Source organism: Drosophila takahashii, chromosome 3L (genome assembly GCF_030179915.1).
Source record: "Drosophila takahashii strain IR98-3 E-12201 chromosome 3L, DtakHiC1v2, whole genome shotgun sequence".
NCBI classification, from domain to species: domain Eukaryota; kingdom Metazoa; phylum Arthropoda; class Insecta; order Diptera; family Drosophilidae; genus Drosophila; species Drosophila takahashii.
The window spans coordinates 4,521,649-4,546,206 of NC_091680.1; the positions used below are offsets into that span (position 1 = coordinate 4,521,649).

Sequence of the window (24,558 nt, forward strand, 5' to 3'; positions counted from 1 at the left end):
ATGACTTTTAATAAAAAATGTTACAGCTCTGTTGAATTGCTGAAATTTCTAAAAGTTGACTTTGTATGAAACAGCGGATTAACAGCTGACTAAAATTCAACAATTCAGAAATTCAACAGTTTAGGTAATACCCTGATTACCCCAAAGGAATTTTTGAAAAACCTCTAAAAATATTTTTTATAAATATAGAAATGTTTCGCTTTTACTGTGATATCACATTTGTATGCATGGCTATACAATTGTTATATAAAAATATCTTATATTTGGTTAGGCACAAGCTGGAGAAGATGTTTCCTAAAATATATTCGGAAACAAACGAGAAATTCCTTCAATATTTTGATAATGCTGTGAAGTACCTTAAAGCTGATAGTGTTTGTTACCAGGTTCTTCCTTAGAAATAGAGAATTCCCCTTCAATTTCACGCTCTTTTGGGCTTTCCTATAGGCTCATCATCGCTGGAGTAATCGGATTCGGGACTAAACAAGACCTCTGGCCTCTTGGGCGGCTCTTCATCACTGGAATAGTCGGAGACGGGACCCACGCTGTTTAGTACTTTCTGCTTTAAGCCAGGCTCCTCGTGATCGGAATCCTCCGATTGATGAGCTTCTGCTCGGCTCAAAACATTGGCTATTTTTTCTATTTGTGCCGAGACTACAGCAGGATCTTCGACTGGAGTGGACAGCACGGCGGCAGTGATGAGTCTCGATGTGGAAGGAGCATCCAGTTCGGGTTCTAAAGAGGTTCTTATTAATATATAGTATTTAATTAAGGGAGTTTATATTTACCCTGATCATTGAGCAAACCATGGTTGGCCTCACGCCGCTTGGTCACCACAATTGCCGTGATATAGAAGGTTAGAATGGGCAGGAGGACCACCACGCACACGGCGATGAGGAAGTTGGTCAGCTTCACTTCGCGTTGACAACAATTGAGGGTTTTGGACCAGTTCAGACGAGTGCGGTTCATCTAAAAAACGAAAAGGGTTAAATTTACTACTACTAATTTTTACTAGAAATAAATTAAAAATAAATGTGATGAAAACATGTGAGAAATATTAAACTTTTGTAATTGTGATTCATAAAATCAGTTTGATTTAAAGTTTCATGTACACATAATTTCAATACAGAAATTCAGAATTTTGTATTTCTAAGCGTATCTTAAAAACCACATAATATGTAATCTTTAAATAAATATTGTGGGGTGTTGAATTTGTAATATTTTCAACCAAAACTCTACAATAGCTTCCCTAAAAATGTAAAAAAAAAGAGTTTTTAAAGAAGATACTATCTTAATGACTTATAATAAAGTTGAACTTACATTATCCTGCAGATCGAAGCACACATTTCCGTGAACTTCCGACTCCATCTTAAGATACAAATCGTTTAGGGCCAAATAGAAGGGTTTACATTCCAGGCAAATAAGATCCGGTCTACTGTGGTCCAGACAGGACTGCAAATCGATGGATTTATTATCGTATTGATACCAATACTGATCCTTGAAGCAATCTGAAAAATATATAGAAATGACTCACAAGTGAGTAAAGTAAACAGAAGATGGGGAATCCCAGAGTACCCACTTTCGCAGTTGGCCTTCTGCCAGAGGCTGGTGAGGATTCCCTGGGTGGTGGCCACGATGTTGATCCTGTCCGAGTTGAGATACCGCTTGGAGCAGTTGGCGTCCGCCAGGAGACTCTTGTAATCCTCGCTGAGATTCCGGTAGAGATCCTCGCAACCCAGACAAAGGTTCACGGGCACCGATTTCGTGGTGGCGCAGTAGATAAACTTGCTCTGTCCATCGCCCAGTTCCCCCAGCAGTTTCTCGCAGGTCTTGTTCTTCGGGCTGAGGGCCAGCAACAGGTTAAACTGGCAGCTGAGGGTTAAGAAAAACCCCACGAAAACAAAATATTTCGGCATGTTTTTGTTTTGGTTTGTTAGTGTCCAACCTATCGGTAGATGTATCGGTTTTTTTTATTCGATATCCACCCCGATAGGTTCTATCGGCCCTGCAAGTGTGACCACCTTTTGGGTATTAAGAACCGTACACAAAGAAGAAATAGTCTGGCAGCGCCGAAAATAAGGCGGGAAATTCAAATCAAGAAAATAGAGTAAAGTAAATACTCCGTTTTACTTAATAATAATATATAATTATATTTAGTTAAGAAATTTTTTTACTCATTCCAAGCCATATATTATTCTTCTTATACCTTTAAACCCTAAAATGTACAAGTTCAAAAATAGGTCAAGATGTTTACATTAAAATTAAGGTTCTTCCCCTGCAGCTGCTACCGCTGATTAATCTTAACTGCTGATCAAACCTTGAGCATTGTTTATCACTCCCTACAATAGCCAAAATTTTAATCTTTTATTGTGTAAAATCTGTAAACAAGCTTTCAATAAAATAATAATAAACCTTTAGAGTCCGCAAGATTAACTCAATGAAATCAAGGTAAGCGTGTCAGAAACAAATGATCTTAAAATATAAAATTGTTTAAGCAAAATAAGTTGAAATAATCTAAATGAATGACTGAAAGAATAAAATTACTTACGGAAGCAAAGAAAATAATGTTTTTTTTGTTTTTAAATGATTTATTTAAATTTTTAACCATTCAATTAACAATTTTTTCATGCAACATATTGTATTATTTTATGTCATTAGTGATTAGCCAAGTTGTCCATTTCAGCATCCTTCGCACCAACATTTTAGACTGGGGCTGCAGTGTCCACCGGATCGTCCTTCACTAATGCAAAACCTTTTACATTTTTCCTTTGACCAGACGTAACAGCCGCCCCTATATCTTCCAGAAAGACAGTCGACAGCATCGGTTTCTTTGGGTCCCAGACCGATCAGCATCAGGACAGCAAGAAAGGCAAATAGGATCTTGATTTGCATCATTTTTGGTATGATTTTTTGGAGATCTTTACGTTATGAGCGAAATGATATCTGTAACGATCCAAGAATTTTCAGAAGAGTTTATATACAGCCAGCGACGAAAACGTGTTGAAATTTATCACAAGAAAACAAAAGCAATTAACGTGAAGGAACAAATAAAACAATTCATTTTTCTCAAAAAAGATCTGTTTTTAATTTGAATAAAATGGAATATTTATCGAACTCTATTTAAATGTTATGTTTTTCTGTTTCATATTTATATATCAGTATGTTTGTAGAATAGTGCGTACAAGTCGATCGATTCAAGTGAACAAATATTTTAAATATTCTTTCAGCATCCTTCGCACCAACATTTAAGACTAGGGCTACAGTGACCACCCCTTCGTCCTTCACGAATGCAAGTATTTTTACATTTTTTATTTGACCACACGGGACAGGAGCCCCTAAATCTTCCAGAAAGACAGTCGACAGCTTCGGTTTTATTAGGACCCAGAGCAATCATCATCAGGACAGCCAAGAAGGAAAACAGGACCTTGATTTGCATCATTTTTGGTAGGATTTTCGGAGATCTTTATGTTATGGAAAAAATTAGCTCTGTAACGAATCATCAATTCTCAGACTAATTTATATACGGCCAGCTACCTTGAATTGATCACAAAAAAAAAACAAAAACCATTAACGATTCCGGTATAATAGACCTTATATCATACCAAAATAAAATGAATAAAACAATACATTTTTCTCAATAAAGATCTGCTTTTAATTTGAATAAAATGGAATATTTATATAACTCTTTCTTTAAATGTTCTGTTTTTCTGATTCATACATATGTGTATGTTGGTTATTTTTTCTTTTTTTTGGAAAGTAATATTTTGATATCCTGATTCAGCATCCTTCGCACCAGCACTGCAGCCTGGCACTGCAATGACCACTGAGTCGTCTTTCTTCCCTGCAAATTCGACGGCAGGTCTCGTTGTCCCAGACTGCACAAGGTCCTCGATATCTTCCAGAAAGACAGTCCACAGCTTCGGTTTCCTTGGGTCCCAGGACAACCAGCATCAGGATTGCAAAGAGGGCGAACAAGTACTTGATTTGCATCATTTTTAAAAGTTTTTAGGATGTGTTTAGATATGTTATTAACCAAAGATCCGTATTGAATTAGTGTTTAACCGAATTTGGATGATCTTATATAGTGCCGGATTTTTCAAAAACTCTATAAGTCCGTAAATTTATATATTGATTAAAATCAAAAATGAACAATAGATTCGATTTTTTTAAAATTATATTGTGTTCAGTTAACAAAAAAGTGATTGTTATTGAAAATAATCAATGAACTTCCACACGAATTCGGCTTTTTCGGCCCTATATAAGTTTATCCACAAGCTGTTGAAAGCATATTCGATACGATTCTCAATTGGTTAACATCATATCTTAACTAAAACTACCGAAAATGTTGCAAATCAAGTACTTGTTCGCCCTCTTCGCTATTTTGATGCTAGTTGTTCTGGGACCCCAAGAATCCGATGCTGTCGACTGTCTTTCCAGAAGATTTCGAGGTCCTTGTGCCGTCTGGGATTGGGAGAGGTGCCGTCGAATTTGCAGGGAAGAAGAAAGACGACTCAGTGGTCATTGCAGTGCCAGACTGCAATGCTGGTGCGAAGGATGCTGAGTCAGGACATAAAAATATTTCTTTAAAAAAAATTGAGTTTCTAAACAAATAAATAAATATTTTTCAAGGCACATCCTTTTTTATTTTGTCGATTGCCGAAAAGAGTGTTATAATGCAGGGGAGTCAGAAAAGTCGTAAAACCCTGGCTTGGATGATTCAACATACTCAAGATTGCTATATCGCTAAATGTTCTGACAAACAGCTGAACAAAAAAATCAACGATTCAAGGGTTCAGGTGCGGCTTTAAACTTTGTTCTCAAAATATCGGTCGGTTTTCTTCTGGTAAATTTCAAATGTAAGCAGTAATGTTTTTTTTTTATTTCTTAATTCTTAAAAAGCTGATTCATTTTGCATCATCCTACTAATTCAAAAGTAAAGCTAATTCACTTTGGTTATGTTAAACTTTTCTAACCAATCTTAAAATAAATATACCTTTGATTGGAAGTGAACAAAAATCGCTGTATATTTAGCTTTTACGGTTTCCGAGATGTAAAATTTAAAGATAACTGACAGCAAAATGAAAGTACTTTTTTTCGCGAAGTTGAATTTAAAATGAAATTTTATCCGTACTAAATTCAGACTTTGAATGGTCTTATATAGGACCATAAGCCTGTTTCGCTGCCAGCGACGATCGCAGTCGTGGTGAATTTCATTATTAAAATGCATTTATTTGTTATTTAAGAATTTAGGCTGGACCGCTTTAAAATTCGAGACAAAAACAACAGCAATTGTAGTATTTTAATATTACATTTCAATGAAATTTTAATTCTTACTTTTTATTACCTGAATACATTTTAGGTAACTATATTTTATGATATTTTATTTGCTATCCTGATGCTGGTTGTCCTGGGACCCAAGGAAACCGATGCTGCCAAGTGTCTTTCTAAACGGTTTAAAGGACCTTGTGCCGTCTGGGACACTGAGACCTGCCGACGACTTTGCAAGGAAGAAAATCGACTCGATGGAGAATGTACTGCCAGACTTCAGTGCTGGTGCCAAGGATGCTGAATAAGAATTGAAATATTTCTTCACAAAAATTGAGTTTGTAAATAAATAAATACATATTTTGGTAAAGAAATCACTAATTTGTTTTATTTTATTATTATTGTTACTACATGGTGCACTTTATGAAGTAGGAATCCATTTATTCTACCTATTACATACTTTTCTTCAATATTGTTTGTCTGGAGGAGCGTTTATAAAAATGAAGAGAATTAGAACTAGTGAAACTCTTAGCCCAACTAAGTACTAGGCTAATTTAATATAATGATTATAATACTTATACTTATAAGTTATAGTACATTTGTGCTTTTTTCATTCATTATAACTAGCACAAAGTATCGATTCATATTTGTTTAAAAATGAATCATCGATAAGAAAGTACCCGCCTCAAAAAATACCAAAAGAAATGAAAATTCACTAAAAAATCTCAAACGAAATAGTCAACGGTTCAAACGTGGTTGCGCGGATCGGCAAACTTTATAGCCAGTTTTTTTCAGATCGGCGAATTGACAAGACGTGCGCGGTGTAACAAAAAAGCGGTTTGCTAACAACTCAAAAAGAAATAAAACGCCGTGCAAAAAAGAAACAAGAAGCGAGAGCCATTTAGTAAAACGTAATCAGCGCTCCAATTCTTCCCCTCTCTTTCTCGCATTCTCGCTCTCTTAAGCCGCTCTTATTGTGGTTGTTCTTGCTGTAGTTTCTGTGCTAATTAGAAAATTCCAGTTGTTGTTGTTGCGCCGGTGTTTAAAACGCGGCTATATCTAATTACTGCCCCAAAAAAAAGAGAAAAAAACCCACTAAGCTGGTTTTTGCGTGTGAAAGCAACTGGTGTGCATTGGAATTTGTTATTAAGATTAAGGTCGAGAAGCAGCAGCAACAAGTGACAAAAATTCTTTGGCATAAATTAAAACAGAATCTCCCAAAAGCTGGAGAGCTGAAAAACGCTAAGATTTCTTTTGGATTTAACACTTTTTCGGCTTGTGTTTTTGTAACCAAAAGAACGCCGCTTATGGTCGAACAACAAAAACAACTTTCCGGTTTTTCTCCTCCTCCGTTCCCTCCCCATTCTCCTCCTCCACCATTCCTTCTCCTCCTCCTGTTCGCGATCTCTTATTTTTTATAACCATCTTCGTCTGCATCTTTCGATTTTTGAGTGTGTGTGTGTTTGTGTGTGAATAAGAAGAGAGGCGAAAGGAGGAGAAAGATCGTAGTGAAAACAGTCGGCGAAAAACAAATAAATACGGGAATTTATGTTAATTGCAGCCAGCTAAACAAGAAGAAGAAGAAGCAGGAGGAGGCATCCAGATCCAGAAATCTGGATATTTACATAGTTTTTTCGTGCGCCAGGATATTAACGTAAATCATTCACGCTGGATTTGGGATACTACGAGGCTGTCAAAGGTAAGCGAAAAAAAAGAAGAACAACAAAAAAACCAAACCGGAATGGTCAAGTGTATGGGGAAGAGAGAAGATCGTTAAAAAAATATGGGATGTTTTACGGTCCGATGCTCCACTTTATAAGCCAATAAACCCGGCTAGGCGTTGCATAATAATATCGCCAGGGCTCCCAAACTGTAAACGGTAAAGGGCATTCCCGATCACTCTGACGATCTTCCATCCACTCACTTAACTTACTACCAATCCATTGTGGTCAAGTTGCGTGCGAACAGGTCGTAAAAATTGCCAAGCTGTCATATACAGTCAGGACAGTCAAGACTGGCTAAAGGGAACTAGGAGTAGAATTTATAAAAAATATAAAAATAATATATAATATTAAACTCGGTATCATAATTTTAAGAAGTTCAAAAAATGTTTTTTATATATATTTTTTATGATTTTTTTTTTAATATATGAAGAAATAAACAAGATGATGATTAGAATTCCTTCATATCAATTTTATGTTATAAGGATATATTCTTGTTAACAAAGATACTATTAAAACAGTTATTTTTATAGAGGTTGCCCTGTAGTTCTTGTGTAAATTAGCATAACGAGGGTATGGTTATGGGGATTCCCTGCCCCTTTTCGCCCCCCGCACGCTCTCTTTGGGCACAGGTGTCTGCCTCTAAACCAGGCTCTCTTTTTCTTCTGGCCTGTGTGCTGTCGGCCAGTCGTAAACTAGGCTAAATAGGGTCTAAGCCAAAGCACGTTTTGGAAACCCCCCACGGACCCCTCAATCCTCCACAGTTTTGCTGTCTCGCTCTGGGCTTGGTTTATTTTTAAACCGCATTCCGCCCGGGCAGTTGCCATCTCGCTCGCTCATTAACAATTCTGCGGCACCGTTAAGCTTGAAAGTTTGAGAGCCACTGTGTCTCTGAACCGTGATTTGCAAAGTGCAATGGCAATAAATGCATTCGCAAGACAATTGCCGTTTAAATTCAATTACACTTAACGGGTCAGCCAAGAGGCCAACGACTATCAACAAGGCCAAGTCTTCGTCTGCGAGTCGTTAAGGAGAAAGGAGAAGAGAGTGGCGAAAGAGGTCCAAAAGCGGAGAGGGGGAAATGCCAACGCCCCCAATGCAGCAGCCCATTTCCATTTTACATACAGTTGCGGGCATCTCGATAATCACACCAATAAATGTGCTCTAATATTTCAAATTAACCTATTAAATGTTATTGGCTAGTGATTAAAACAGTTTTATAATGATAAAATTGTTTATCGGTTGTAAACAAGGTGGTGTTATAATAAAACATAGTTAAATTAATTTAAGAAAGAAATAAATGCAGGTCTTTTCACCATTTATAAGAAAATGTATAAAGTAGAACTTGTTTGTTTGTATTATAAATTATAGTTCTTGATTTTCTATTGTTTTTATATAAGGAGTTTTTAATTTTTCTCATATATGTTAGTCTGCAAAATGATAAAAATCTTAAATAGTCAATATATACAAATAGAACTCCACTATTTTGACCCCAGGTGTCCGAATGTGTAAACAGATTCCGAGATCTCTGCAGGAAAAGTGCAGCGACAGCAATAGGCAGCAGTGACTCTCAAACTGCAGCGATCTACAATTCCTAGTGGAGACCCAGTTGGTCCATTTTTGAATTCTTTTTACATTCCCCTTTGAAAAACCCCACACAAATATACAAAATGCACATGGACTTGTGTTTATATCTTTGCATTTTGTTGTTGTTTTTTCCAATTAGATGTCTGCACTGCAGCTGGGCGGTGCTGTTGCACTCTTATTGGAGTTTTTACTGCGGCGTTCTTTGGCATTTTGCGCAATTTGTGCGCTGTACTTGTACATTTGTTGTTGTTTCATTTCAAGTTCCCTTTCCCCTTTTTTACCACTATAAAACTATGCATAAACCCATTCAAAATCGGCCAAAGAGTCAATCAATCACGGCTTTATTTCGGTAACACACCGCCTGCCCATCAATCAAAGGCCATAAAGCGAATTTAGAACGAACTTTTGTGATTTTACGAAATGTGCCTTATCGCCATGTCAGCATATATAAAAGGTGTACAGTTTAGTTTACTTAAATGGAACTTTTTTATACATAACTTTTTTTTTAGTAATGACAATATTTTGTATTCATTTAATTTTAAAACTGGTATCGAATAGATTTTTAAAAATACTTCTATTATTTTACATTTCTTTCATTGCATTAGGCAATCCCAACTGTATTTGGAACTTTGATCATTTTCGAGTGGGAATATCAAATCAAAGGGACTGGACTGAATCATAAAGATAAAAGCAATTGCTCGAGTGCAAGTGATTGGGGGAGTTGTAATTACCCTTTAATTAAATGAAAGGCCGCTGCAGTTAATGGCAATTGACTTGCTGAACTCGATTCTTGAGAGGAACTGACTGACTGTCCCTCCACCGATCCTCTGTTTCAGTTGACAATGTCAAATGCATGCTTTCAATATTATTTAACCCATTTGCGCTTATCTCTGGGTGCAAGTCCAACATCATTGATTGTGAATAATCTATTCAAAAAAGCAGTAAAAATAACTTATGTCACTTGCCAAATTGATAACAAATGGACAACCCCTTTGGCAACACACATTCCATCTGACACGATCGGTGTGAATGATGAGTTTTATTATAATCCTACGTGTTTCAGAGGGAGGAATACGCGTCAAGGCTTTCCCTTTAAATTGTTTCATTAATTAATAGATGACTGATTGGGTTGAAGTATTGAAAAGATCATAGGGCGTCATAGTTCTGAAATAGGAAATAACTATTTCTGAATGAAAGGAAAGAAATAAAGTACGAAACTTAATACCATACCTTATCTTAAGATCTTAAGATATGATATGAAAGATATAGGATATGCAGTAGTATTACCATAGAGCTTATAGTAGGTATTATTTGAACTAATACAACTTATAGTATGGTAAGGTTTATTTCTTTTACGACATTCTAAGAAATGATGGTTAGGTAACTCATACTACCTTGCTGCTTCGTTGCGAAATCTGCATATTTTTTTCGGTGTATGCTAATTACTTGGAAAGTAATTAGAAAAATAACCGTAAGTCGTGTGCAAAATAATACCGCTATAGACTAGAGAATTTCTCGCTCTCTTTGGCTGCTCATTTCACTTGTCTATCAATTGTGCGGTTACTACTTTTTTCTTGTTTTTCTTTTTTTTTCTGGGAGGTTTGGGAAAACTTGGCCAACTCTGGCTTCAACCAGTTTTTTATGTTTTCCTGAGCGCGCGCCAAAAACCAAAAACTGAAAACCAGCAACAACGTGAAATGCACATTCAAGGCTATAAGAGCCAGTAACAACAACTAAAAGTAAACTTGCTCTGGAACTGGTTTTCTTCTTGTCTTGTATATTTTGTACTCGCACTCGCGGTTTGCTTTCTTTTTTTTCCGTTTTTTCTTTTACTTTGTAAGTCGGAGTCTGTTGACTGTGTTGGCCAAAAAAAAAAAAACAAAAATCTGCCCAGACCAAAATGCTTATCACCCAGGGTCCAATCCCTCGCACAACAATAAATAACGCAGGAAATATGCCCACACAAAAAGTTTCACAGGCAAATTATTTATTTTCTTGGGAACTTCGGGGCTTGGTGGAATTTTAGTCGTTACTATGTAGCTTAGCGATTACCGAGATCGACTCCCCAGCTAAAGTTCAAAGTGCAAGATCGTTAATTTGTGCCTCATATGTGCATTAAGGAATTTGCATTTATTTCTATTGCGAAACTTGTTCGTATTAATGTGAATATTAGAACAATAAAATTTTTAAAGTAATAAAAACTTTTGAGAGGTTTTTTTTAATTCTTCGTGAAAATGTTTATATTGTTATTAGTTCTCTCACACTTTATAATACTTTTTGGAATATATAGTAAGTTAACAACAATATTAAGGAATATCTTAAAATATTTCAAGGTTCTTTGATAGCTTTGAAGCTTTACATAAAAGTCAAAATAATTGACAGATCTTTTAAAGTTTGGCATGCTACACTTACTTCAAATCATTTTTTCGCATTGAGGGCTATGATATTTGGGTTCCATTGTGCTTCGATGCCAGAGCGAATCGGTCCCACCTGGGTGCCATTATCTTGGATTTTTTTGGAGGCGAGAAGAAGAGATCGCGAACGATCGCAGGCAACCTTGAAACCTGCTCTTGCCTTCCTTTTTCTGCCAAGTGAAATTTCTTGGCCAAAAAAAGAGCTTCCTCTCTTTCACTCCACCAGACCGCCAATTTAACAACCAAACTACCACCAACCCACTCCCCAAAGATTTGGTCTTTGTTTTGGCCTGGCTTTCGAGTTTTCGGACCTGGGCCATAAACAATTGCCAGCAGGTTGTTCGCATTTAAGCTTATTTATTATGAAGCTGTCTAGCTTTTTTTATTTCGTGTTTTTTTTGCGAGTCTGTGGAATTTGGCTAATCGAGTCAAGTGTTTGGTGCAGAGTTGTAGAGGAGGCTTCGCTTTCGGTGCTCGAACTCAATGGTACCCGACTTATCCAGCGGAAGTGGCTGAAATTCCGGTTAGCCAATATGTTTTTTATTTCTATGTATTTCTTGGCACCACCAGTAGCGTAGAAATAGAAACACCAAAGCCTTATCAGTGGAAAACAAAAAGAGAGAAAACATTAAATGTATAGCCTTGACTCGGGTCTTAAATTTGAGCAATTTGCCAATCATCCGAGAGAGCCCGAAATCAGAGGAACTTACCCCTGAAAACCGAAAGACAACGCCAATTTAAAGCGAGCGAAATTCGCGAATCTCTTCGCTTTTTGTGATTTTTTCTTGTTTTTACGGCCACCGGTCCAATCAAAATATTTAGCTTATTAGTTGCGAAAAAGATCAACAAACCGTCTGGCAAAGTCAAATAAGCAAATGCTTCATCAAAGGAGCATCGTGAGAGTTGCAAAAACACATGGAGTCTTTAAATGTTTCATATCCATGAAGACAGTGCTTCAAGGGTATATATAGGGATTTTAGATCGGAATTAATATGATAATTTAAACTGTGATATCTTAAAGAGTGATAAAACGAATCTTGAAGATTGTAGGAAAGCCTAAGATCGTTTGCCCAGAATTCTAAAGACGAATGTTAATAATGATCCATTAGGTTTTGGTCTATAAATATCAGATATCAGAACAAATCTATAAAAGAACATCTCTAAGAGAGTGGAAGAAGAAATTCCTAAGATTGTTGAAGAATTTGACTAATTTTCCATTAAGTTTTGGTCTATAAATAAAAAGACTTCCTAAAGCTACTTTCCCAGTAAACTCCATATATCTTAATCTTTCAACTCTTGTGACTTCTTTTCTTGTACAACCTACAAATGACTTCATCCTGCCTTTTTTTTCCACTGTGATATCATCGCTTAACGAAGATCTCGAGATAGTTTTACAGTTGCGAACCGCACTGTGGCTGCATATGAATTGGCTTTTTGGACCGAGGCCCTGTGGCAATTAATTACATTTTGCGCACTTTGTTTCCGCTGGCTGGAAAGCGGTAGAATTTTGTACTCTTTGCTGTAATTATTTCTTCTCCTTTGTCTGGGTTTTGTCTTCTTTTTTTTTTGGATTCTTTTTACCATGAACACCCCGTAAATAAATGGGGTATATAAGGTGAACAACCAATGATTTTGTGTAAATTATTAAGGGATGTCATCGCGTCGTTACCACAATAAAAAGAAAAAGGAAAGAGATGAAGCCATAAAAGTGCCGCTGGTTCTTGGCCTGTTGGCTTTTTGTGTTTGTGGTGCAACAACGGTTTTTGGTCAGTTCTAAAAGACCAGAAGAAGGTGTTGATATCCGATGGTTGATGGTTGATGGTCATTCCCCGAGTATTCCCCACTTCTCATATTCCCTGTGTGTGTGGGGCATTGATTTCGCATTTTAATGCTCATGCAGCTGGGTTCCCAGAGAACAATGCGCATGTGCGCTACTCGTAAATTGCCTCTGAGGTCCCCCCTGGTACCCAAAATCTCGTAACTCTGGTTTGCATACCTCGCTGCGTACCATCGATCGGAATCAAAAAGCGTAACAGAACCAAAGCAGAAATGCCAAATATTTAAGCGGCCCAAAAGCACAGCTGTGAAGGCTAAATTATAATGCAGCCTAAGAAGTGATATAATATTTTATAAAATTTTTATTTCAAATAAAATATATAGTTTTGATCAAATAAGATAATAATGAGAAAAATGAAAAGTGCAAGGTATCTAAATCTTATCTTAAGAACCAAATTAGGAAATTGATATACAAAATAATAATATACAAATCAGTTTGGAAAATTATTAGAATAAAATATAGAAATAGGGAAATTTAGGAATATTATTCCTTAAAAAGGAACGTTTTAGGATTATAATAATATGGTGATTTGGCCTACAAATCCATATTTTTTCGTAGTGTATGCCCAGAGCCCTCCTTTTCTGGGGTTTTTGAGCCGGGTTCGAGGCGGTACTCGTTTTACCTTGCTAGGGGCTTTGGCTTTTTAGCTTTGACTTGGCTGGGCTGTGTTCTTCTTTCACTTTGGCATTCCTTGGCGTACTTTATAAATTGTTCTTTCTCCTCGGATTCGGATTTTCGTGTGTGCGTGAGTTGTGCTGTTATTTATGATATGAGCGTTATGCGTTCCAGTTCTTTCACATGGATTTGCCCGGCTAAGCGATCAGTTAAAGCCAGGCATTTTGCTTAAACTCAAGACCCCGGATGATGATGATGACACAAATGAAACGTCTTGAGTAAATTACTGAAGTGGCTAACTGAAATGCCAACTGCTAATGGGGCCTCAAAAGCGACGCGGCGGAAAAAGGTGACTTGACTAAAGTAATTTGTCCCTGCAATTTATGACTTTCTTTGGCGATTCGCTAAATTTATGGCTCACCAGGTGGACTCTACAAATATAAGCTATCTATAAGGTGGAAGATAGTGCGCCTGACGGTAGTTATCAACTGCCAAACTGCGATAAAAACTGATTAAATGCACTTTGTTAAATGCAGATATCGATGAAAACAGCTCAGTGATGTCAGAAAGTTTGGAATGAGTCAGGTTTTATAGGTTCCAAAAAGAGTGAATAGCAGTCTATCTTGGAGATATAGAAACACAAAACTTATGATATTATTTCATTGTGATTTGTATGATATAAAAGTCCAAATATTATTCTACAAGAATTGAGCAATCTTTAGATATATTTTTAGTCATTTTCCACTCATCGAAGCTCCACTTTACCTAGAGAAATTCCGAGAATATGAGAATACAGCCTGTGTCTTGTCATATTAATTAGCTGGGAACGCATATCGGCTCCAAGTCGATGATCAAGCGGTTTGTAGTCGTGACTAAGTTGCTTACAGAATGTTTTACATTTGCATGCAGCAGAAAACCAGGCCGCGTAACCTTGAGATCCGCTTATATAACACTATATTTAACAAACCAAGTCGACAAAAAATGGCATAAAGGTTATGTTCTCGGTGCGGTGACTGAAAATAAAATTACACGCTTAAATATGAAAATATTTACTTTAACGCTGACATCAGACAATCAACAAGTTATGAACGGAAAGCGGCTAAAAAAAAAGAAAGAGGGGAACTTAAACAGCTACGTGGAGCTTTCCAAACAAAAATTCTCCCGAAGTCTGCTCTTCTTTGGGGTTCTGTTTGTTGTAATTTTTACCGGTTTCCGTCCGAAAAAAATATCTGTCTGCTGCTGCGTCTGTTTAGCATTGTAGCGTGAAGTCTTATGATCTTTATTTTCATTTCATATTTTCATTTTTTTTTTCCTTATTCCATATTTACGATTTTGATTATGACGCCGCCGCTGAGCAACAAGCAAAGTCTTCATCAGCGAGTTGGAATTGAGAATTTGCATATGCCGCAAGGCAGAAACGAGTTTCGCATTCCTTATAGAGCTGGCCACCCGGCATTCAAAGATCGGCAGAGAGTTCCCCAGGGGACGGGATTTAATTAGAGGAATTTGCAAAGTAGATTTGCGTCTGGGTCTGGGGATTACCATGAAATATAGGGGACGAAACTAATTGTTAAGATAAGAAATCTACAATTTTTGGGGAATGTTGTTAGCGGTGAGAGCTTTTTAATGGCCAAAAGGTAGCTGGGAGATACATCTACGAATTACTATAAAATATGTCAGACAATAAAAAGAAAGATTCCGAGCTAAAAAGGCGTTTTTCAAATACTTTTACTATCATATCTTAAGTATAACCAAGTGAAATCCCATAAAAAGATATTATACAAACCAGTTTTGAGTTGAATTGGTATCTCCATACTTAAGGGATTACTAGAAAATCTCACTGAATGCAAAATCAAATCTTATTTGCAAGAAAAATATAAGCGGTTTTATTTTTCTGCTTAATAAGCTTTCCTCTAAACCTTTTTATAAGGTGATTTCTCCAAAATCTGCTAGATATTTAAATCCCACATACAATGCAAGAAAGGCAGTCGGAATTTATAGGGTCAGTGGGAAAAGTAAGCGCTTTGGGAACTTCTCTTAATAAGCCATCCCCTTGAAACACTCTTAGCTATTTTTATCCCAAGACCTCTCTTCTTTATAAGAGCTCTTCAAAATCAACTCGACAATAAAATTATGCATGAAATGTTTGCACACAAAACCGCAAAAATGTATTCTTCAATGTGCTTATAACGTCATCGAATTTGAATTTTTGTCGTGTAATTGTAAACTTGACTGTTTTGTAGCCCGGATTTTTTATTTTTTCGGTCTGTGGTTTGCGCAACGTGCTTTTTGAAGTCGGAATGCAATTTGTTTTTTTCGATTTTCGGGCTGTCTGAAATAACAAACCCATATCAGAGTTCGTGGCTCGTAAAAAACACATTAAAATCGTTTGAAATTCATTTAAAATCCATATATTATATATGAAGTACTATCAGCGATGTTAAACAACTTCGAAGGCCCAGAACTTTTCAATTTAAATGTGTACTCCCTTCCGTAATGTAACAAATTTATATTTCTTTTTCGATGACGTTTTATTTTTATGGCCCGACACTTGAGTAAACATTTATGTTCTCAAGCTTAGCCAATTAAAAATTCAATGGGTGAAGTAAGCCCCCTCTCCCCGCCAAAGGGCCACTCACATGATTTCAATTTCAATTAGCGAGTCTTTGAAATAGATGTTTAAGATATGAGTTATGACTAGATGAAATATTTCTTTCGCCCCATTGTTTTCGTGACATTTTCGGGTCTCGAGCTGTCACAAAATGAAATTGAATTGTTCTCCGACTTGTCAGAAGATCGTTTGATTGCCGTTTTGGTACATTTTAATTAAAAGGAAAACGGCGAGAGGGTTGCTGCTGATAGGAGACCAACCGACCGACCTTACCCCACTGAACTCTGCCGGAAAATAACCGAATAATTCCAACGAACCAAAACTGAATCGATAAGGGGAAAATATATAAATTTGGAAACTTTCTGCGAAATGCGGCGGAAATAACTCAAAGCCCCTGGTTAAGTGTTAGATTGTTGAGCAAATATTGAACTTAACCGTGAGTGCCGATTGTTTGTCATGAGTATGTATATACTATATAAGTCTTGCGGATGACTCAAACATTTTTAAGCTTAAAATTTTGGATTCACACGTGTTTGGGCTTTCATTGAGTCTCACCCCCATATGCAAATCATTTGCGATTAAGTCATATTTTCGGCGCTATTCGAATAGAGGAAGTGGGTAGACAAAACTAATTAATCAGAAACCAGCTTTATTTGGGAAAAGAAAACAAAAAAAAAACAGAAATATGTACAATTGGTAGAACGGCTTGAAGTTTCGACTTCGATTCGTTTGAAAGTCACTCTTTGACTTTCGACAATTTTCTTTGTGTCATTCAAGTGAAAGTTTCCAAATTTCCCACAAGAAATTAACAAACTTCAGTTTCGATTGTTAAGTGTAATTATCGAGTTACATGGTTGTTTCCGCTTATAAAAAATCTTAGAATACCTATCTAAAAGATAATCAATCAATGCGACTTAGTCACACTTAACGCCTCTGGTTCCGCGAGATCTTTAATCTATAATTGAAGGAAATCAATCAAAGTTCTTTGCAAAACCCGTTTCTTTGCTCATCTCAGCTGTTACAGAAACCATCTGGTTTAATGAGCCTATATCCGCCATAACGAATCTTAATTATACCCACAATTAAGGAAGAGACGCGTGCCTTCTAGTTCCTCCTTGGTCGCAAAATTAATGGTTCTTGTGTGGTTTCGCATCTCCAATCGATTAAAATTTATTATCAAGCATACGCCCTGCGAATTTCACTTTTAATTGATTTTTATTGTCCCAAAAAAGATGAATTTTTTACAGAGAAATTTATTTGAGGAATTTTTGTGCTATATCTATGGAATCTACAAATCCCACCCGTTGTTCATCATCTTTTGTCCCCGGAGATTTCTATTTTTGCCAAAAAGTGATGTCATTATTTGTTTATTTGATGTTTAGATTTTAGGGTTGGCTTAAAAGTTTTTTCCCAACGCTTAAAACCGTTGGAAAACATCAATTGAAAACGGTTTTCATGGCCAAAAGTCTTACAGAGAACACAAAAAATCAGGTAAAACCGCTGAAGCGGCGCCCCAAATCAGAATCAATTCCAGCATTTGCATAAACAAAACCCACAAACAGAATGCGAAAGCAGGGAGAAAATCAAAACCAAATCCAAATCAAATTCGGTAGCCGGTGGCGCATGCGCAGAAAACCGCAGAAGAACGAAACGAATTTTTGGGCTTTGAATTTGAAAACCTAACCGAAATTCGAGGTACGACGCTATGATGATGATGTCATCAAAACAACTTCGGTTGCGGGTGTATATCGTGTATATCTTATATTGTATGTGGTACAGCCCCTCCGGGGGGCGTGACCAAATGCCAAAAAATAATAAAGGCAATGGGCACCGAGGAGCTGAGCTAGGGGCCTTTTGAGTATGGCTCAACATTGACTAATTTTCGCAAATAACTTTTGGGGCACATCATATACCAAACACGTACGAACGATCAAAGCTAAGTAGTAGAAAGAAAAAAGACCGAAGTGAAGCTCTCTATAAACAATTTCGATTTCAACAAAAGCAAAAGGCAAACCAAAAACCATAAAAGCATTAGACGAAGTATGTAATATTTCGTTGCCTTTTCTATCGTTATGAGACAATAATCAGCCGAAATGTTTGGTAATCATATTGAAGCTCCACCTTTTAATTAGGTTTTTAAGAGGGGTTTTTATTAATAAATATTTTTATTAGTTGATTTACGATCGAAATTATCTGGAGCTCAGAAATTGTTTTTTATTTATAAATAGTCAAGAATAAAATAGATTGTAAGATGACTTAAATGAATGAAATATATTTATATTATTTGTTTTAAGATCGAAATATACTGGAGCTTGTCTTTATAAAGAGCCAAGAATACCAATAAATTAATAGATGAGTCATAAATCTCTGATTAAATAGAGCTTCCTAATAAATTAATAGACAAACATTAGGCGATCATAAATCTTTGTTTTTCTTAAGCTCAAGTATCTTTCCTACCCAAAAACATTTCCAGTTTAAATCTATTGTTAGAAACTTAAATCCAAGTTTGTCACTTTTTCCTATCCAGTTTTGCTGTTTTCTCTTTGAAATTGTTTGTTATTTTCTCTCTCTTTGATTTTGAAAATTGTTTAGCATGCCAGGCACAAACAAAAGAATTTATAACATTGTGGGTTTCTACTTTTTTTTCGGTCATCTGTATTCTTCTTTTTGACTAAAGCTGAATTTTAATTCCCCGCTGATGAGGTAATTTTATGCATAGAAATTTTGACAACAAAGCCCACAGAGTCCCTAGTTCTCCTCGCTATAGGTCTCATTATTTGCTGCTTTTTAAACATCTCTGCAGAGATGACAATAAAATTAGGTCTTTATCAGACATATTCCATCACTCACGCGAGAGTAATTAAAACAAAGTAACGACTTGGGAAGTTATCTTGCTAGAAAAGTTCTCATTTTGATATACTTTAAAGTATCATTTGGATTCTGGATTCAGTTGCTAAATGATATGTGTGACTTTGCATATGGGCTATAAAAATTAAGCATACAAAATGCTAAATGTTTATTGATTTATGCAAATTTTTACACGATTTCGATGTTGTTGCACGCCCTGTTCATTAGCTAAATGTTTATGTGGAACACTGCGAGATTAAGATCTGCCCGAAAAATACGATACAAATCGAGTTTAGAGTGTTTGCGATGAGTGAAGTGTGGCTTCGGGTGTTTAAAAATAGAAAGAGGCGCGGAATTTGAGTATTCCTCTGCTTGCAGCTGCTGCGCATGTGCTCTGGGTATTATATGTTATATCCCGATTGAAGTAAACAGGATGCCCGGAATTCGACCCTCAGTTTGCCTCCCTTTTTCCGGGATATATGTTGTGTATATAAATAGTTTATAGTCAAAGACAGCTGTGTGTGACTTTGCTTGGGGTATTTTCTATTTTTGGGATATCAAGGAATTAAAGAACCCCCGGCATTAATTGCTTTTCCAGCTAAGCCTAAAGTTATGCCGCAGTTCCATATTCCAGAACCCTTCAACTTTTGTGTTTGCCATGCCATGCTGATAAGAAATATCCCCTTATCGGCGGTATGGTAAAGTTTATTGTCACACTGGCCGTGTTGTTCGTGTTTTTATTGTTTAGTTTTCACCTCTTTTTAATTGATTTTCCTATTTGCCCAAGCGAAGTGTTCTGTTTGCCAATTTGCGGCGCGAATGCCTTCCAGGTGACCTCAGCTTTTGGCCTTTGGCGGTGGGGCACGAATATAAATGATCTATTAACAGACTTATGTCAGTTCGAGTAGGTAGCCGCAGATTATAACTCTTTCGCATGATGTCATATGAGATTGGCTATGATCAGTTTTTGGCATTTATTCAATGGGATATGACAGGGACTCATAAATAACTTGATATTGCGGTGCATTCCCCTCTATAAATATCCCACAACATATGTCCGTGGTATGCGGGATTTATCGGCAGATAAGATAAAGCCTCTATTAGCTTTATGTCGAATGCAAAAGATTTTAACAAACCCTTACCGTTTTACCCTTCTTACCACTCACTTTATGCGATAAAAGGAATTCACCATAGGCCAGTTGAGGAATTTCTGTTGCCACTTTTGGCTTGGCTTTTAATTCATCTGATAAGTTAAGTTAAAAAAGGGGGAGGAAGCTTTCCCCCACTCTGAATCTGAATTGTTGGGGCCAGCGAATTGTTGGTCGCACATTTTTTTCAGTGACCAAACGGCGCGGGCTCTGCGTAGAACTATAGACTGTATAATCGAGAATTAGTAGTGCCCCCCCCAAAAAAAATATAATCGAAATTTAAAACGAAAAATTAATAATTAAGAACAGCACTTTGTGCTGATAAATTCGAAACCCCCTCGAAATCAGTGATCAAAGACCATGGAGTACAATAGCATTTTGCGTTCGAACTTTTCGCGCAATGAATATCGGCGATATATATCCTACGAACGCCAGTCGTTGGGTAGGTTTTCCTATGAACTTGAACTTTTTCGATCATCATTATACAATATCAAAACGAAAGTAACCCGTTCTTATCTATTCAGTTGGGTGGAACTTCGTTTTTGAGTTGATAAGCGGGCAAATATTTGACAAATGAGTCGACCGATGGCCTAGAAGAATGGGTTCGTTTTCTGCAGTTTCCGCTCTGTTTCCGGCCAGTTTTTTTTCGGTTTTTGGCATATTCTCTTCTTGCCCAGTATTACGTAAAACGAACCGTTGATAAAAACGAAACAAAACCGTGAAGCGTTTTCGATGGGTATGAAGTAATTTCGGCAGTCGAAAGATAAGCTCGCCAAGGCAAAAATATCACTGGGCAACAAGTATTTTGTATTTTGGTTTTCGATACGCTGGCTGGGGGTATAATCACTGGAACGTAAAGTTGGGAACCTAAACTTGGATTGTTTATAGTTGATTGAGCAGAAAATGTCTTAATAAATAGTAATTATTAAAGATGTTTTGGATTTTCCAATTTATTAATTTCCATATTGTTTTTTAAAAATAAAATGTTTAATAGTTTAATATTAAAATTTTGTAAAATTTTATATTTTATTTTTAAATTTTATAAAATAAATAAAAAAGTTTTTATCAGAATATAAAATAATCAAGTTGTCTAAAAATGTTTAATGAAGAGCTAATGCAATATGTGTAGTAATAATTACTTAAAGTTGTTGATATCAAGTCAACTAGGGGAGAGTGGGGGAATTTCGTCAGCATTTTTTCAAAGCTATTTTTTGTCCATCTTGAGACACGTTATCATATTTCTTTTTTTATTGTTGAATGCGGTTAGCACCAAGCTTTAAAATGTGACATTCCCCTATTTTTTTAATTAGCTTGGTGATTTATAAAAAAATAAAATGTAAAACCAATATACTGGGGCAATCTCACCCCACAGGGGGGTAAAATCACCACACAACTGGGGAAATTTCGTCACCTGAAAAATGTAGGGAGTTTAACGCCTGAAAATATGCTACACTGATCAAGCGTACCATTTTTGTTGACGTCCTATATTTGTTGCTGCTGCTGGTAGTCTGTTCGTTAGCCAGCTTGTCAAATATAAAAATATGTATTTAAAATAGGTGCGAATTTACCCTTAGCGTAGGGTGGCGAAATTTCCCCAGACCGTACTTTTTTAGAAATAATTATTTTTCTTGCGAAATTAGGCGCGAAGTTAAGAATCACTGACGCAGAAATGCACATTATAGCACTGTGTATTATATAAAAAATCGTGTATCTTATTCCTTTTGAATTGTGGCATACAGAAAAAATTTCGTCGAGAACTAAATGTAGCTTTTGAACTGTTAAAACACATTTAATATTATAGCTTAATTATCTTGGCCTTCTGTGCAAAACAAATGCATTGGTTGTGTCTGGCCGTCTTGAAGGACTAAAACAAAAAAATTATATATTTTTACGACTTATGGATTCCGAGATATTGCAGGTGACGAAATTGCCCCTGTGACGAAATTCCCCCACTCTCCCCTAATAGTTATATCTTAAATTTCTTTGAGAGTGTTTTAAGTTTTAATCAAAAGAACCACAGAAATTTGTTAGCAAGTTTGTGCAATTAAGATCTAAATGTGAAACGCCAATCGACTTGGCTTATCTTTACGGGTCTCACAAAAAGAAACTTCTACTACGTGATGAGGTGTCGAATTTGAACGTTTTTGTTGGTTACTCGCTTCAAATTCCCCTAGGTAATCTTCGACATTGCTCGAATTGGCTGATAGAATGTTTTAAAATTAGGAATTACGATTGACACAGGCGTAAACTATAAATGAATCGCCTTGGAATGTCGTTCTAACTTTAGCCAGTGTTTAGTATTAGTATTTTTTTATAAAAGCAATTATGTTGGCGATAAGCTGTTATCTCTGAATCAATACGTTCAGACGTCACGGGTGTGCTTTCTCTATCTCTGCTAAATACTTTCCGTATTTTTCCCCTATTTGCTGTGTTTCCCATTATTGATTTTGGTCTGTTGTCAGGTGGTTTAACCATTTCCTCTCTCTACAAAATAGGAAAAAAAAATCAAAATAAAGCTAAACGTTTTGCGTTGCATTTCTAAGACTTCGTACTAATCCGAGATTTATTTTGTTCGTTTTTTTTCCTCCATTTTAGCATCACAATATGAGCCGGGAGGCTACTCCGCGCTGCAAACGCCAACGCCTTCCAACCGAAACTCCGCCAACATGACCCAGCGGGACGGCATCATCAAGTTCGAGAACGAGCGGATCAAAACGCTGCAGGAGGAGCGATTGCACATTCAGAAGAAGACATTCACAAAATGGATGAACTCGTTTCTGATCAAGGTGGGTTGAAAAACTAGGGGAAAATTTTTAATATTTTATAAGTCACTTCTGCTTACAAAATATTGTTTGAATTAAAATCGTTAAAATGTTCTAATATCTAAATGTAATTGCAATATTATCAATTTTGAATACCAACTTTTTGTATAAGATCATAATTGTATAAAAGTTAAAATTGGACCAGTATCACTGGAAATTGAATGTAAAAAAACTAATTTTCTTATTTCTTTCTTAAAAAAATTGCTCATAAATCCAAGGTCTATTAAAATATAATTCCACATATGCACTTATAATGTCTTAAATCTCTTAAAAATATTAGTAAAAATGCCTTTCTAGTAATATTATCAAAATAAACTTATTTTTGTAAAAATCTTTTCACCAAATTGGTCTGTTAAAAATGAAAGCGATATTTGGTGATTTCAAAAATTAGGTATTCCCTTAAAATTTTTGATTGTAATAAATTTTGATGGCACCTGCAATATAAACGAATGCAACTCACATTTGGGCTATTGTCTTTCTTTTTTAGGCCAAAATGGAGGTCGAAGACCTATTCACAGACCTGACCGATGGCATCAAGCTGCTGAAGCTGCTGGAGATCATATCGTCGGAGAAACTGGGCAAGCCGAACAGCGGACGCATGCGCGTCCATAAAATCGAAAATGTCAACAAGAGTCTGGCATTCTTGCACACCAAGGTGAGAGATATACCATATAAATAAGCTGCAGTTTGACTGAAGACTAAAGACTGAAGAGTGGAGACTGGAGAGTGAAGAGTGGAGAGCTCTCTACGCATTTGTAGAAAGTGCAAGTCGCGCCTGCGCAGCTGCGCGTGGCCATTGCGTGCTTTGTTTGCCATATGAGTAGAGCTCCATGAATATGGGATCTCGGATCTCTGGAGGGAAGTGAGCGAAAGACCAAGACATGGTGAAAAATATATATATATTTAATTACCTTGCCTGGGCACCAACACCGTCTTTTTCTTGGCAATTTCTGAAATATTTGCATACTTTCTAATGCATTTTTTTCCTTGACTTCACTTCACTGCAGTTCGCTTGGCACATTTTCCAATGTACTTTCTTTGCACCTCTCGTGCGCATTTGATTTTAATTGTGCAAAGTGGCAGCTTAGCGTGCGACATAGTTTCGAATCTTCTGTGCAGTTAGGAGCCTCTACTAATCTAATTAGAAGCAATTAAAACGCTGCAATTTGTCCCATTGCCCAACTAATTCACTTTGTTTCTTAATCGCTTGCAGTGAAAGTTTTTTCAGTTTTACTTTTCACCAATTCATTTCGTATTTTATTTGTTTTTCGGGCTTGTGTCTTTTTCTCTCGCTTTGTGTGACATGGGTATTGAGTGCATTTTAATTGGTTTTTAGGCTTGAAAGAAGCCCGGGCGAAAGATTTACGCACAAGCGAGCATTTCGATGGAGAGGATCCCAGGGGAACCATTGAAGCGTTCAGCGGAGCACGACTCTCGGAATCTCCAGAAGAGTCGCCATTAGGAGAACCAAAGGGCGTAGCTCCGCTCTAGACCTTAATATACCGGAATATTTTCCAAAGAGTCTATTAAACTAAACTGTTTCTCGGGAAGGCACAGTTTCAGATATATTTCCACAGTAAAAATGGGTGAATTCTGTGTCAATACTTTAAACGCTTGAAATAACCAGTTAATTTGTTGGTTTCTTTTACCAAAAATAAAATCCAAATAGATTTTGAATTTAATTTTTAAGAGGA

General features: G+C 36.5%; 6 protein-coding genes across 9 annotated transcripts in view; 2 read left to right on the forward strand and 4 right to left on the reverse strand.

The window, feature by feature from the left end:
• Window positions 1-173: 173 nt before the first annotated feature.
• Window positions 174-1,955, reverse strand: LOC108059893 (osteopetrosis-associated transmembrane protein 1). Its single transcript, XM_017145357.3, has 4 exons — window positions 1,577-1,955; window positions 1,318-1,505; window positions 786-966; window positions 174-732 (listed from the first exon to the last, which is right to left on the reverse strand). Exons 1-4 carry the CDS (start codon window positions 1,911-1,913, stop codon window positions 419-421), a joined length of 1,020 nt encoding a protein of 339 aa, XP_017000846.2. The 5' UTR covers window positions 1,914-1,955; the 3' UTR covers window positions 174-418.
• A 721-nt stretch (window positions 1,956-2,676) lies between these two features.
• Window positions 2,677-2,936, reverse strand: LOC108059908 (drosomycin-like). Its single transcript, XM_017145371.3, has one exon. The coding sequence runs from the start codon at window positions 2,890-2,892 to the stop codon at window positions 2,677-2,679; it is 216 nt and encodes a 71-aa protein (XP_017000860.2). The 5' UTR covers window positions 2,893-2,936.
• Window positions 2,937-3,220: 284 nt separating this feature from the next.
• Window positions 3,221-3,436, reverse strand: LOC123003092 (drosomycin-like). Its single transcript, XM_044394568.2, has one exon. It carries the CDS (start codon window positions 3,434-3,436, stop codon window positions 3,221-3,223), a length of 216 nt encoding a protein of 71 aa, XP_044250503.1.
• A 338-nt stretch (window positions 3,437-3,774) lies between these two features.
• LOC108059900 (drosomycin-like) lies at window positions 3,775-3,990 on the reverse strand. Its single transcript, XM_017145363.3, has one exon. The coding sequence runs from the start codon at window positions 3,988-3,990 to the stop codon at window positions 3,775-3,777; it is 216 nt and encodes a 71-aa protein (XP_017000852.2).
• Window positions 3,991-4,339: 349 nt separating this feature from the next.
• Window positions 4,340-4,558, forward strand: LOC108059911 (drosomycin-like). Its single transcript, XM_017145373.3, has one exon. The coding sequence runs from the start codon at window positions 4,340-4,342 to the stop codon at window positions 4,556-4,558; it is 219 nt and encodes a 72-aa protein (XP_017000862.2).
• Window positions 4,559-6,047: 1,489 nt separating this feature from the next.
• kst (spectrin beta chain, non-erythrocytic 5 kst) overlaps window positions 6,048-24,558 on the forward strand; it is a 35,610-nt gene continuing 17,099 nt past the window's right edge. For 2 of the 4 annotated variants that reach the window (XM_070214920.1, XM_070214921.1), the window contains exons 1-3: window positions 20,365-20,484; window positions 22,638-22,828; window positions 23,352-23,519. In XM_070214920.1, coding sequence (XP_070071021.1) covers window positions 20,403-20,484; window positions 22,638-22,828; window positions 23,352-23,519 — 441 coding nt within the window. In that variant the 5' untranslated portion in view covers window positions 20,365-20,402. Of the gene's footprint in view, window positions 6,174-6,823; window positions 6,962-20,363; window positions 20,485-22,637; window positions 22,829-23,351; window positions 23,520-24,558 lie in introns of those variants that run through there. The other 2 variants (XM_044394610.2, XM_017155929.3) reach the window with 2 other exon arrangements.